The following is a 15,453-nucleotide window of genomic DNA, read 5'->3' as shown; positions in this document are numbered from 1 at the left end:
TCCCTGTGCATCTCCAGTCTATTAAATTATATGATAAATTTGAGAACAATTGCCATTTAGATTGTGAGACAAAAGTCTGTACATAAACCTATACTGGCTGTCTCCATTCGCTAAATGCAAGCACATGAGTTGGAGAATGGGTGGAATGTATTTAGTTTCCTCTCAAATATGAGCTTGATTATGCCTGAATTGAGAATAACGGTCCCTATGAAATTTCTTCATTACTTGGCTTGTGCCATTAGCTGACATGGCAGTGTCAAACAAAAGGGCCTCTAAAAGGCAACGCATATTACCGTTTTTGCCTTGGGAGCGCACAATCACAGACCAGGTAGTCATCAGCAGGATTATCCATGGTTACAGTAGGGATATGACTACTGAGGAACTGTATGGAAATATAATTTAAAATAAAAGTAAAAAGAAAAACTCCTGTTTAAATATTCAGTACTTCAATAACTGCCAATAGACAAAATGTTAATGTAACAGTAAACTTACATTGACATAGATACAGAAAATTGAGAAATATTTGTTCAGAGAACATATGTAGTCTTGATATTCATTTTCAAATCAAGTTACATCATATTGTAAAGTGAGCGAGAGAGAGATTGTTACTTCAAGTACATTTCTATAAAGTCATCAGAGCAGACAGATCTATTTCAGCGTCTGCCATGAATGCATTCACACATCATATTAATGAGCATTTATTTTATATTTACATATCTCAAAATGTAATTCAACTCTACATTTGTGATTCAAAGGGGTGTTTTGTTTCTTAAACCAAGCATTGAGTTTGTATGTGCTGTGTGTGTATGTGTAAATGTAATGCACAGCTGGGAGGAAGCCATCATCCTTCTACCACACACACACAAAATGCACAATTACTTTAGTAATAATGTGCATTCTGACATGGCAACATTAACTCCAAAAATAATCTCTGTGGCAATTTGTCATCAGCAATATAGTATTTTTTTTTTTCAAATGCCCTTACAAGCGTTTAATCTTTTTTTTTTTTTTTTTATGTATTTGTATCAGTATGCGTCTTAGTTTTTAGTTTTTCTATCAATTTGTAAAAATTGTGTTTTTGGTGTCAGCATTAAAACACTTCTTGAAGGGTGTAAATCAAGGCAGATTGACATGGCACACAGATTTTTGTTATGTCTTGTTTTGTCCTTACCTTGATGTAGTCCCAAGGAAATTAACAAGGGCAAAAACGTTCCTCAAAAAGAGAAGAACAAAAATGATATTTAAAACACACATACGCCTAGTGAATAAATTATTCAGCCAGTTAACAAATGTCATACATTTACATTTTTAAGGACATTGACTTTGCCTTTTATTTTTGATGAACTCCAATTTAAACTGGCACTGTGATGCAAAGGATGAACAAACGTCAAAAGACACCATTGTGGTCATTATTTTATTTACGAAGATTTTTGATTGACTTATGGGTTTGCACTCCAAAGAGTAGCACTGATGCAATAACCAACTGCAAGTTGTAGGAGTGATAAGCCGAAAACAATGAAAACAGCACATATAGATAGCTCAGTCGAAAGGTTAACAGTATCACAGACAAAAAGTCTTATTTTTAAAAAGTGCATTCACAAACATGACAAATACTTTCAACTCATGATGTCTATCTTTGTTATACAAAATATGCATACCTGTTTTAGATTTGTTTGTATTTATATACATAGATATTTCTTCAAAAGGATCACTTCTTTTTTCTCGCGTTTTTTATTTTTATTATTTTTTATTATTATTATTTTACAAAGGTTAAAAGCAGGGTTGTGGTCATAGCAGCTTTGGACTTCTCCAGCCTCATATAACATCACCTCATGTATTTTAGATGCAGAGTTTTACAAGATATCCAAATAAAAACCTCAGCGTATTCTCTGTTGTTAAACTCACATGACTTACTGTTTTTATTGAACAATATATTCATCAGTGAAGCCGGTAGATTGGAAAACAAAAACAATGGAATCAATAAAACGTGTGGGCCATTAAATATATTGTTGTATACCCGCTTTTGTGTGTGTGTGTTTTTTGTTTTTTTGTCAATATCATAAATACTAAAGACACAGGACAATATTATAAGACAATGCTTGGAGACTAACTGTAAAGATTAAAATAGTTAAAACATTATTTTTTTCAAGTTTTCTAGTTCATGAGAAACAAAATCAGGCGAGCACAGAAACACTACACTGCAGTCTCTCCATGGCCCTTTATCGGTCTAAAAGAGCACTCGCAAAGGTCGACTGAATGCCTATGAACAAACATTCATTATTTTCTGTTTTAGTCCTGTCCAAGATGTTTGCCTGTTGTAAATAAGGCAAAATCCAGGTTTTAAAAGGAATTCATAAAAGCAGTCAAACATACAGATAAAAACTGTATCATGCAAATCTTGCAAGACATCATTCTGTATTCCCAAACAAGAGACAAAGTATCTTTCATAATATCAAGTGAACAGGGGATGGGTGGAAGGCAAAAACCTCTAATCAACACTAAATACAATATTTCCAAAAGCAAAAAATATTTCATCTGTACATTATATAGTAACACGAGTTTTAGACTGGATCAGCAGTTTCTTTTCATGTTAGACTTCTAGTCTTTGCTTCTAGACAGTTGTATTTCTTTAATTGATCCCAATCTCTTTGTTTTCCTCCATATACCTGGAGAAAGGGCGGCTTGCCCCGACCTCCAGTGTAGCTTTTTCCATTCCAATCATAGGAGGGCTGCTGCCTGTGTGCAGACGGTCCATTGCACTAGGCATGGCGCGCAGTGAAGTTATTCCTGCACCACCGAGGCTGACGGGTAGCTGGGTGATACCTCCGTTTTGGATCACAGAGATTTCATTGTTCTTCATGGCCAAGCCATTGGTGATAGCAGCTGCATACTGGTTCCAAAAACCGGGGTCAACGTTCATGGCCCGAGCTGCCAGGTCCTTTTGGAACATTTCGCTGAACTTCATTGCATCCCCACCTAGTAGGGCCATGGGATTTTCCACAGATAGTCGCCGCCCTCTGCGTGCTGGTGCATTGTTCCACATGTGTGTTCCCATGTGGACCTAAAATAAGCAAACACATGACCAAAGTACAAATAATTATGATGCTCATAAAGTGTCAGAAACAGTTTAGACAGAGAGTCATGGAAAACAGTTTACTTTACAGCAGCCTCTTTTGGGGCCGATGCAGTGCTTTTTAATTATTATTTTCCTACTTTTTACCCCCAAGAGACTGGCCCACAAGTTAAAGGGACCAGTTTGTGAATCAAGTTTGAATATAGATAGCAAACTGAAACATCATCAATAAACATCAGTGGCAGAACTACATGTTAGGCAGGAGTCAAGCTGGGCCGTCAAAATGCCAGGGTAGATTTTGTTGTGCCGGTCCAGCCCTGCTTTACAGTATACTTTTCTACTTTTTATTGTGGTTTAAGTGGAAAATGTAAAATGCACAACATTTCCTGTGTGTTTTATCCTGGTGACATGCTATAATCCAACAACTGTAGTATATACCTTTAGATTGCCTTTAGTGGTGAAAGCCCGTCCACAGATGGAACAGGCAAAAGGTTTTTCTCCAGTGTGTGTGCGCTCATGGATTTGCAGAGCACTGGCAGAAGAGAAATTCTTCCCACAAGAGTGGCAGTTGTGCTGCTTTGGTGTACGTCGTGGGGGTGGGGGAGCCAACATGGGGTTGGTGCCAGGGCTCAGGGTGGTCTGGGGAGCTGCAGCAGCGGGAACCTGGATGCCTACAGGCAGGTGGGAATTGTCGCTCAAAGATATCGACTTGCTGTGCCCGTTCATTTCCATTTTGATCATATTTGATGCGGTGCTGGCCAAGTTAGGAGTGTTTAGACCTAATAGAAAAAAAGGCCAAATAATATTGAGAAATGGTTCACCAAATGAATCTTTAATAGCTTAAATCCATTCATCACACTTTATCCAGTCTGTTTTGAACCTTTTAATACATTTGTATTTGAGATAGAATTGTCACATTACAGGAATCAGGAGTTACTGTATATTAAACGCTGTAAGATAATACTGATATACAATAACAAAGGTGGGCACATCCGTTGGCCCGTCGTTGATGCCTACCTTTTTGGTGAGTGCTTCCAAAATTTCGGGAGTGCTTTATGACGCGAAGCTTTGAAAAAATATACGTACTGAGTAGGACCGTCTGCACTGACCCGGATTGACGGACGTAAACCTGCTTCATTCGGTGCTCGGTCCGTGTATTTTTTCGAGGCTTTGCGTTATAAAACACTTGCCAAAAATGTTAAAGCATGTGCCAAAAAAGTGGTTATCCATCAACAACGTAATGACGGAAGTGCTCACCTCTGCATAGCAAAACAAAATAGTATTTCATCTGCAATGATTTTGTTTTTATCTTCCATTGAAAGTATTTATTGTTCGGTTTCGTACGCACCTCGATCTCTATTTAGAAACAGCATACCGAAGTGGCTCTCTTCCTTGATAAAGTGTCTGCTCGGTTGAATGGCAGTCAGGTCCAGGGCCCCGTTGCCTTCTGTAGCAGGAAGTGGAGACGGGGTTTCGGATTTTTCAGACTTCACAGTTGCCAAGCCGGTTCCATTGTTCTCCTGGCTCTCGACTGCCATTGCACTGTTGTGATTATTTAGAGTAACAGGGGACTTGGATCGCTGATTCTCACAGTGGCTGTGAGCTGGAGACAAATGTTGCAAAGAACCAGAGGACTCTGATAGAGCAGGACTGCCTATGCTTTGAGATTCTGCATCCCCAACTGCACACATGGAATCACTAGGAAAACATTCATTCTCTCTTCCATAACTGCAGAAATTTTGATTAGGCTTTTGACTAAATGGACTGGTCATTTTTGCAGTGGAGTCAATCATTTTCATCTGATTCTCCATAGCAGCAATGCTAGACATTATAGAAGTTGGTGGGGGGCTTCCAGGTGAATAAGGTTTTGATGGGTCCAGTTCACCATCTTTTAAATCAACTTCGTCATCTATAGCCTGCTCCATTTCATCCAGCAGATCGTCATCATAATTGCTCATTGCATCTATACTTGTTTCATCGAATGATAGGTCTGTGTCCATTTCCTGAAGGTTGTCAGTGACAGGAGTGTTTGGGATCTGGCCGCCCATGTGCATACGGATATGCTGTTGCAGAACAACAGCATTAGTGAACTTTTTCTGGCATATAGGACATGAGTGTTGGACTCGTAGTGGAGGTTTGGAGCGATGAACACCAAAATGAGTTTTTAGATTACCCTTGGTGGTGAATGCCCGCCCACATATTTTGCATTTAAAAGGTCGCTCGCCAGTATGGATGCGATAGTGCATCTTGAGAGCACTCTGACAGCTCAAAACACGGTGGCAAATGACACACTGGTTGGGGTCAGTCATTTTCTTGTCAATGTTTTCAACAAGCTGTTGTAACTTTGATGTCTCTGAAGTTTGCATAGAGTCTAGGAGGCCTCCAAAGGGAAATTTAGCCTTAAACTGATCAGAGAGCATGGGAAGAACAGGGTGGGACACTGGGTTTGGGCTGTTGATAGGTTCAGTAACCTCGGAACTAGAAGACATCGTTGTGGAGGTGATTGCAGTGGAGAGAACCACATGAGATACTGTTGTTGTGGTAGTGGTGTTTTCCCCTGGTCGACTTGGACAGGTTGGGGGCAGGAGAATGCCTTCAGGGTTCAGGACAGGATGTACATCACTACCTGGTGTGGGATTTGGGGATGTTGAAGTAGTGGCCATTCCAGAGTCAGTAACAACATTAGGAGACAAAGACGCACATTCGCTTGATGGGGGTGATGGCCTTTGAGGTGACCTATTTAGGGGAGTAAGGCTCGCAGAATCGCCAAACCCGCCCATCATACTTGGTAAGGTGGGAGGTAGTTGGAGCCCAACTGAGGTGGGAACAGTAGGGAGAACAGGTTTACTGTCAAGCCATGTGGTGACAGGCTTTTCTGGGGGCAGAGACATACCATATGGAATGCCTGAGCTTGTAGGAACATTGTCTAAGTACTCGGGAACTGGGTAGGGGTTCATTTGAACGTGAGGGTATTTTTCTTTGTGCCTCTGGAAATGGACTTTCAGATTTCCCTTGGTAGAGAATCGGTTACCACATATGTTGCATTTGTAGGGCCTCTCTCCAGTGTGGGAACGCAGGTGGATTTGTAGTGCACTGTCACTGCCAAATACCTTGGCACAGAACCTGCACTTGTGCTTGAAAAAAGGGTCTTCAGAGCTTGGCTTGGTGTCAAAAACAGACACATTTGGGGGCTTCCCCTTGCGATGTTTCATCAGGGCAGATAGGGGGTCGAGTGCATTGGCTGTTGCTGCTATGCTAGCCAACGGGTTTGGGAATATAACGCTGCTTGATGAGCTGTGAGGTATCAGCGGTAGATTGGAAGCTGAGCTCAGAAGGCTGTTGTGACTGATCGATGGCGGCGTGTTGGAGTTCCTGGGATGAGTGGAACTGCTGCTGATTCCACCGCTTCCAATCACACTATTGCTCATGGTTATGTTGGTGACTGATGATGAGCAGGAGGGAAGTAGAGCTGACAATCCAGAGGCACTGGGTGGGGGAAACATTGAACTACTGGAGGATGTATTGGGCACCAAAGAATTAGATGGCTGACTTCTACTTGATGTCTGGGCGTGAGGCCCTTCTATTGCAGAGGTCAGAGGTGAAGAACCTTGGCTGTTGAGAGAGGCCGGCAACCGAACAGGCAGCTGATGGACGGGAGGAGTGATAAAGTTGTGCAGCTGAAGTTGACTTGCAACTGAGGGGGCACAAGCAGAAACCGGCGCGGGGTTTCCAGTCACTGTGTTGTGGTGGTTAAGAGCAGGCTGTGATGCAGACTGTCTGTTCATCAGAGCCACTTGGCTTCGTATTTGTTCTATCAACTGCAGCTGGTGTATTTGCTGCTGCTGAAGGGCCATCAGCTGGTCCAAGATCATAGGGATAGCCATGGTAGAAACTCCGCTTCCTGCCGCCGCCCTAATACTCTGAGAAAACTGGGCAACTGCTACCCGGGTGCTATGCAGAGTTTCTAGGGTAACATTAGTGCTTGGCATGGTATAGCTCGTAACACTTGGGGGGCTCACATCATCAAGCTGAGGTAGGGAGCCATCTGCTTCAGGTGATGCCACATCTCTTTCTTCAAGATCCATGTTTTTTTCAGAGGAGAGTTCCACCTCCATCTCCTCATCATCCTTTTGTAGGATCCTGACCTCATTTGACGTGATTATCTCTGGGACATCATCGCCCTCACTAGCAGGCGTACGGTTGCCGTCCCTGGCATCATCGCTGTCAGCTTGCTCAGTAGCGCAACTGGGCACAGGGGAGGGCTCTGGGTACTCCTGGGAGGGTATAGGTGTTTCCTCATTGTCATTTACAATTAGCACCAGTGGGTTCTTGGTGCAGCTCGTTAAATGTTCACAGAAATCGGCCCACTTGAAGAACTCAGCACAACACTTTTCACACACATGAGTCTCTTCACTGCCACTGCGGCTTTCATTCCCGCTGTCGGCATCATCCAGCACCTCACCTCGAGCTGAAGGGAGGAGGTCAGGGGTTTTAAAGGGAATACAGAAGGAGGGGGAAGAGGGGGGGAAAAGGAGAATTCATGAATAACAAAATCAATAAAGAAATCACATATTTTGCAGTGCAGTGCTGAAAAGATTTAACCTGAGATTTTTCTTTCTCTCTCTCTTTTAACATAAAAAAAATCAATACATACATGTATATATTTTTTACTCCCCACAAATTGTCCCAGTTCACCAATTGTCAAGGCCCGAGTTTGTGCATTCACACCCTGTCTTGAGAGCCAGCTAATAATTTTCTTTGTGTAATCCATCAAATTATGAGGGCCTATCAATTGTGGATACTGCCGCTTAATGAAATTCCATAGAGCCCATTGATTTCCAATATTTCATACAATTCACAGCTGCCTCGTCTGTTGGGTACAAATCAGGACTTTGATGGCCCTATTAGGATTCCCCTCTGATATCAGGCTGGTGAATTTCCAGCTGAATTTCAAATGCCTATGCCTGTTCATCGTGTGTTGCAGAGCAATGTATTTGGCCAAAGTTCTTCAAAATACAAATATATGGAAAACAATTAAATGAAGTGAACCTCAAAATAATAGCCAAAAAGAAATCTAGCATTTGCTTTTCTGTAAGACATTCACAGTAGTTTTGTCACTCTCTCTTTCCCTCTCTCATGCGCTCTAAACCAGACTCAACAAATTACATGCTAGTGTGAAGGCAGCAAAGTCTCTGATTAGTTACACATGTTTAATCACAGTTACAGCAAGCAACTTCCTCCTCCTCATGCGACCAGCCGAGTCCAACAAGCCAATTCATGCTTTGAACACTGACCTGTTTAACACCTGATCAAAACCACTGGATTCTGTTATATTTTACCCGTTATTAGTATCTGTTTATATTTGTTCTGTTATCAGTTTGTTAAATCTAACATCTGGTGGTATAATGTATGCCATTATCCTGTGTTTCTCTGCACGAAGACAGCCGTTGCATCCTGCACAATTTTCATTTCTGTGTTCTATTGAATGACCTCAACATTCGACAAGCACCCTCACTTCAATTTTAAAGCCAACCTTAAAACCATTTTTTTTAAATTGGCATTCGCGATAGCATAAGACTTATTATGTGTTAGTTCGTATTTGTTTTATTGTTTTTTTCCCCTTTGTTGTGAAATAATTTTTGTTTTTGAATTATGCTATGTTATATTATATTATATATTGTTTTTCAATTGTCTGTGTTATGTTCCATTTGTATTTATGCTCACCAGTGCACACTTTGTTTTAGCTGGGGTTGTTTTTAAAGCGCTCTTGGAATTAAATATATATTTGATATGCATGTATATTAATAATTATATCAATAATTACAGCAGTTACAAATTTCACACTTTTAGTCAGAAACAATGGACGTACCATACTGCTGTTTGTACACATTCCACATTATCATTGTGGAGTGAGGCAGGCATGAAGCTTTTGATTAAACACACTAACACAAACTGCAATTTGTCGTTTCAGGGAGTGGATTTACGCCATACTTACCATTTAAATAGAATTGTAAAATGTCTGGTGCTGCATTTATATGCTCACATGGTACAAGATTAATTGTTATGTATCTATATCTGTTTTAGTGTAGTCTGTAAATATACTAAATAAAACACCTAAATAAAATGAATAATATTAAAACCCATTTTATCAAATGGGAATTCTTGAAGCAAGGTTTTCCAATTTTTTGAAAAATTATATATAAAAAAAAAATAATAATATATATATATATATATATATATATATATATATATGTATAGGACAACATTGTGCGATGCCAAGTAAAAATCAACAAGTAAAAAGGGACAAGTAGAAAAGACAGCGACACATGGTAGCAGGTTGAAAATCTCCTTAGCCCCTCAGCGGACAAAGAATTCATTTCCATAATTGAGGCTGAAAGGTCAACACAAATGAGTAGGCATTGTGTTTAGATGATTAGTTATTAGAATGGTATTACTGTCAATCTCTTTTACTCTTTCATACAATTGGAAGTGGAAACCTTTGTATTCCTGTAACCTCTCTCTCTCTCTCTCACACACACACGCACACACACACACACACACGCACACACACACACACACACACACACACACATATATACACACACACACGCGCACACACACACACACACACACACACACACACACATCCCTTGTACTTGTATCACACACCTCATATTTATGCAATTTACCAACCTTTCACCAGCACTGTAAAAAGCACAAAAATTAAGGGGGGAACAGAAAAAAACAAAGCTTGCAATCTTTCATGTAGGCTAAATGTGTTCTCTGCTATATTATCTGTATCCATGTTTTCATTTCACTGTGATTTTGATTTATTTCATACCATGCAAGACACCAGCTTTGTGCTTTAGCTCTATAAAAAAGAAGTTAAGCCATTGGCTCACAGTGTGAAGGCGACATTTTGTGGCTGTGCGCACAAGACTCCTTGTGCACATTTGTGTGTTAATGTATTGATTTTCCTATAGCATGAAAAAGCAAGGACTGGGGAAGAAAAGGGCCGGAATACGTTTTACATTTGAGCTTTAGGAGTCTTCATTTACTCCCATGTAAATATTAAGCAGAACACAGTCAATAGGGCGATTGTGGACATTGAATATGAGTGTGTGTTATGCCCAAAAATCTTAGGCATGCTAAGTGAAACCACTAATCTGACATATCAGATGAGGTATTCATGCTTTCCACTGATTCTGTGAAAAGCACAGTGGAGCATTGGCATATTGAACAATTACAAATAATGCCATTATTAAACAGTCATAGATTCCCTTCATTAATATACACAGAAAAAATTACACTTGTAAATATGTGCTGCTTATTTAAGTAAAATTATGTCCTCTAAATGTATATCATCAAATGATTAGGGTTGGGTTTAGGGTTAGTTAATTTAACAAAGGGCACATGGAAATAATTGTAATTTTTAATTATTCATGAAAGTGCCTCTCCCTTTTAGCATTTGAAACACGTTAATCGAAGACACCTGAGGATTTGTTAGTGGCATGAAAGTCGTGCATCAGCGTTGGGTATTGTAGAGTAGTGGCCAGCTAAGCTAAGTTTCAAAATGAAATCTCGATAAGGAGAGTCTTTTCATTAAAACAAAAAACATTGTACATTCTGAATTTATTTCCTGGCAGTTAATTGAGTAAATGATGGTATTTAATGTACTAAGATTTATCCCCTTATGTCATACATATTTGTGAAAATTATTTTTTTGGTTTTTTTGCATAATGACTATCACTACAAATTCACCACTACTTCATTATTTCTGCTCTTGGACACTTCTAGTCCGGTGACCTCTTGACTACATCGACACAAACAAAGCATCTCGCCGAACGAGTTCATACATCCTCAGACCCGCACAAGCTCAAGTGTGTGCCATTTGCCTGGTCAGCTCGAATGCATAGAGGTACAGTCATATCTGCACTAACAGAGGGGCCTTTGTCATAGAGCCTGCAGATGCAGCGCAGCCAAAACATGAACAATTTGTTTATGGAAGCATGTAGCATCCAACATCTCTCTTCTGTCTCAGAAAAAGTTTTGATACTCGTCTGCAGGCCCCAAAAAAATTATTTTGATGAGGCCTTTTATAAGAATGTAATCAGTAGCACAGTCATCAGCAAGCTAAATGTTAAAAGGATGAAAGCAACAAGAGCATGTTGCTAGATTTTACTTATTAATACTGTACGCGTTCTCTGTATGGAAAGGTAATTAAAACTGAGCTGTATTAAAGTGAGTCATATTTAAGTGCCTTCTTGAAGACATTATGGCACTCTGTGTGGGTGGTCCACCAGCCTGCACCCATCGGTGAGAGGAGATTAAAACAAAAGCCAAACAAAGCCTCACTGCAGGGGTGGGGGGTGGGATGGGGGGTTCATGCATGTTAACACTGTCAGCTGGGGGTCTTCTCACTACATTATACTGATTGCATCCCACAACTTCTTAAATATTTCATGTATTACAAAAAGTTTTCCCATATGGGAGATTTTTGTCACATAATGTGCAATGAAATGTGTTGCTATGCGCATAAAATGGCAAGTACAATATGATTTTCTATGGCCCTTTAAGCGCAATCTTGGATGTTGTGGCCATGTTTAACTTTATGGTGGTGATCACTTTCAGAAGTTTCCGAACAAGTGGGGTCAGAATGTGTTTGTATTCACCATCACACGCACATGCACGTTTTAAAATCCGCTGTCTGCACAGGAAGTAGCGACAAGATGAACAGCCTGTCACTGTTCACACTTTCTTGGACGCCGGCAGGCCGTGTGGCCAAGGTCAACGGCATCCATGTTCTAATTGTTTAAGGATCTTGACACCCAGCTGCAGGACCTGCTCGGCTGGGCTGGACAAAGGTTAAGTCAGCAAGCTTTTAAAAAAGCACTCCTGAGCACCCCCACCCCTCAATCCTAACACACACACAAAACCCCCAAGACCCCTGGGGTGGGGCAAATATCCAGAAGGCCCGAAGGCAAATGATATGCCACACGTGAGCTAGATGACACTTGATGGTTACTTTTGGAATGTTAGCCCAAGTTACAGATTGACAATCCTGTAGCTGCATTCGTTACTTGTAGTCTTTGTCTCCATATAGGCAAAATACAAAAGACCAGATCAGATGTTTGACTTATTTTTTCAGTCACATGCCACCTGTAGGGTAGCTTCGGATTTTGTCCTGAGCTTTCTCTGTTTGCAGTGGGAGGAAAAAATAAAAACGTTTGGTATTGTTTCTCTAAAATTTTTGAAAACAAGAGGACCATTAGTATTTAAATAAGGAGAGTGAGGAACATTCCACCGCCACTAAAAACAATGGCAGACTCTATTAGAGTGTGCATTTGTCCCCTTTTACAACCAGATACACTACAGTGTCGCACTAGGGTGTTAAGGTAGGAACAAGCCAGTAAAATACTTTTTTTTTTTCAGGATAGGTATATTTGCAATCTAAGTTAGATCAACTTGCTCTTTAATATCTGAAAAGAATATATTCAATGACTCTATTAAACTCCTTTTCGTCCTTACACATTTCATACTTCCAAGGGCCACCATTGCACATTCAAAGAGAAGAAATGGTTCTGTTAATAAAATATTCTGAAATCATAATCACTCGAGGGAGTAAAGCAGTGTGAGCACAATCAGAAAACACACGCACACATGGAAAAGAGATGAGTTTTTGTATTGACTATAGCACACATTTTGTACCCTAATTGAGAGTGTGAAAGGGTGCAGCACTTTAAAATGGTGAGAATTTACAACAAAACTGCTGTCGTTATAATGTGCATACTTGACAATTTATTGGAAAATAGGATTAAAATCAGTTTCAAGTGGACTTTTTTTTTTTATAGCTTCATTAGATAAATATTATGTTATAGTTGAAAATGAAAAAAATATAGCTTTACACATTTGTTGGTCTACATTTATCATAAATTAATCATATATGCTTTAAATTTGACACATGTTATGTTGTAACACATGGGAGTATATATGTGGACGATTTTTTAGAATTTCTGTAATTTACAGACGTTTTTACAGTTCGTTTAAAACGTGATTGTCAATTTCCCCCCCAGGCAAGCTGTAATGCCGAGTGAGAGAAATGGAGACAAATCAAGTGTGCTAAATTTCTGGGAGGGGGGTAAACAAAAAACATTTACATGACAAAACAAGGCTTCAACCTGCACCGGAATTAGCGGTTGTTTTTTTGTTTTTGTTTTTTTGGTACAGTCCTTGTGAAGACAGAGAGCCGCAGAGGGACATTACACTCTCTCATGCAACATGCATCACATTTTAAAAGAGTAATTATTAAATGGCGGTTTTGTTAGTTCTTGGTAAAACATTGAAGTGCAAAAGAGTGTCACAAATATGTTGCCATCTATTAGTCATGCACATGTATTTTAATGTGCAGGTGTATGCTTATATCATCAAATCAATATTTTAACAAAATACAGTTTACTCAATATTACATCACTTTATAATCGTTCGGTGAAATCACAGACAATTGTTTTAGTTCTATTGCATTTCAAAAGGCCTTTTAAAAGGCCCGTCGAAGTGCAAGATTGTGTAAACTGTATTATTTAACAATAATCTCAAAACTTCATCAAAGTAATGTATAGTAAAACTATTTGAAAATGAATAAAATAAATTAATCCGACGCGACGCGTGTCACGTCTCGGAGAAAGGCTTTCAATTTACAAACATCCTATACTGGACTTTTCTTGAATTGTTTCAATCAGCACTTTCAGAAAAAAAATATTAAGTCTCCTGAAGGGAAGAAAAAAACAAACAAAAACAAAAACAGGCATACTTTTGGACTGGGGAGGTCCAATTTGGACTCACCATGTTGAGAAATGATCCCGCTCATTGGCGCATCGTCTTCCGACTTGAGGTGCTGCGGCTTGGCTTGCTTGCGACGGGACATGCTGCTGCGTCTGCTGCTGGTTCTTGTCGTGGTGCTGGCACTGTCGTCCGTCCCGGCGTTGGTTCCGCCGTTGCTTCTGCTCTGGGGCTCCCGGGGCTGTGCGTGCGCGCGCGGCTCAGACACATCAGCGCAGCGCGCACTGGTCGCTCGACTTGCCAAAGTTCTTCTCCAAAACGAGAGTGCAGGCGGAGTGCAGGGGCAAACAGTGGAATTAGCCGCTCTCGTGCGTGGGATTGCGCATGTCGGTATAATAATTATGATAGTGAATAATGCTTGGAGATGAGTGGCACCGTGTGAAGGTGGGGAGGATTGGCTGGAGTCCAGCGGACGCACATTGGATATGCTAATGAGGGAGCGACTGAGCAATTAGCCGCCTCACTCTCGGACTTTATCCGTCTCTTTTCTCTTTACCTCCCCCTCAACAACACAACGCAACACACAAATCTCTTGTTATGCCCAGCACTTTGGGATGGAGGGAGGGGGGTCTTCTGCATGGGCTGCTCTTCCTCGTCTTCTTTCCTCGAAGCGCACTGACACACAAGTGCTCCTAAGATGTTTTCTTCATTTTCATCACTTTGACATCTTTGGTTCACACTTGTTTTTGGCTATACTTTTCTCTTAGCAAGTTGATTTTTCGTGCGCAGCTGGAACTTCTTATTTCAAGCGAGTTAATATTGGAACACATGCTTATAGGCGAGTAAAGTTATTGACAAGTTGTTACCATAGTCCAAAGTTCCCAATTTAAGAGGGGGGCAAAGTCCCACGATGCTCCCTTGCGAGTGACCGGAACGCTTTCGTCCCAGCAAAAAAAAAAGGAGAGAAGTTCGATCAGAATGGTTTCGAAGACAGCGCACCCTCCTCCTTCTCCACTCCAAGTGTTTTGCTCCCTTTTTTCGCTTCTCCAAAAAAATTCAAGTGTCTTTCATTTGCCGGGCCTCGAATTTGCCACCCCCAAGATAAAGCGTCACCGTCGGAGACTTTCCGCGTCGAGGCCCGTTGAAAAGTTGTTTCGGAGCGGCCCACCGGTCTTGCGGAGGGTCGCGCGGGCGGGCTCCGTGTGTGTGAGTGGGGACAAGCGGCGAGAGTGAGTGTTTAACCCCCACCAAGGCAGCAGGCTCAGCCCATTGCTTCCCGCCGCCGCTAGGATGTACCACCACGTTGCTGTTGAATGGAGCGTCCTCACCCTCCCGTGTCAACACCCACATTTGATTTGACCTCCCATCCCATGACGCCCCGGCACATTCTACCAGTCAACGCCTGTCAGGCTGTCATACAAATTCTAGATTGAATAGTATTTATTTTTTGATGTGATCATTTTTGGTGGCTCATCACATGTTCACATGACTAATAAGTGCACATATCGTGCATGTGCTTACGCTTGCTTTTGTCCTATAATTAATTGCATTGATAATAGAAACACATTTTCAAATTACATTATTATTATTATTATTGTCGTTGT

At 40.8% G+C, this 15,453-nt stretch overlaps 1 protein-coding gene across 1 annotated transcript; it reads right to left on the bottom strand.

Moving 5' to 3' along the window:
• Positions 1 to 1,427: 1,427 nt before the first annotated feature.
• On the bottom strand, positions 1,428 to 15,130 carry sall3a (spalt-like transcription factor 3a). Its single transcript, XM_077576847.1, has 4 exons — positions 13,913 to 15,130; positions 4,422 to 7,541; positions 3,512 to 3,852; positions 1,428 to 3,061 (listed from the first exon to the last, which is right to left on the bottom strand). The coding sequence occupies exons 1-4, from the start codon at positions 13,992 to 13,994 to the stop codon at positions 2,630 to 2,632; spliced, it is 3,975 nt and encodes a 1,324-aa protein (XP_077432973.1). The 5' UTR covers positions 13,995 to 15,130; the 3' UTR covers positions 1,428 to 2,629.
• Between the last annotated feature and the right edge of the window lie 323 nt (positions 15,131 to 15,453).

The sequence above is a fragment of the Vanacampus margaritifer genome, chromosome 9 (assembly GCF_051991255.1).
Source record: "Vanacampus margaritifer isolate UIUO_Vmar chromosome 9, RoL_Vmar_1.0, whole genome shotgun sequence".
Classification (NCBI taxonomy): domain Eukaryota; kingdom Metazoa; phylum Chordata; class Actinopteri; order Syngnathiformes; family Syngnathidae; genus Vanacampus; species Vanacampus margaritifer.
The sequence above is the reverse complement of the archived record's forward strand: the minus strand, read 5'-3'. Positions and strand labels throughout refer to the sequence as shown.

What these genes read in the sequence shown, in the direction of transcription:
- sall3a (XM_077576847.1), bottom strand. Translation starts at nt 13,994, where the DNA reads ATGTCCCGTCGCAAGCAAGCCAAGCCGCAGCACCTCAAGTCGGAAGAC. An exon ending in CGGGATCATTTCTCAACATG is followed by an intron (nt 7,542 to 13,912) that starts GTGAGTCCAAAT and finishes TCCTCCCTTCAG; the next exon opens with CTCGAGGTGAGGTGCTGGAT. An exon ending in GTTTCTAAATAGAGATCGAG is followed by an intron (nt 3,853 to 4,421) that starts GTGCGTACGAAA and finishes TTTTTCTATTAG; the next exon opens with GTCTAAACACTCCTAACTTG.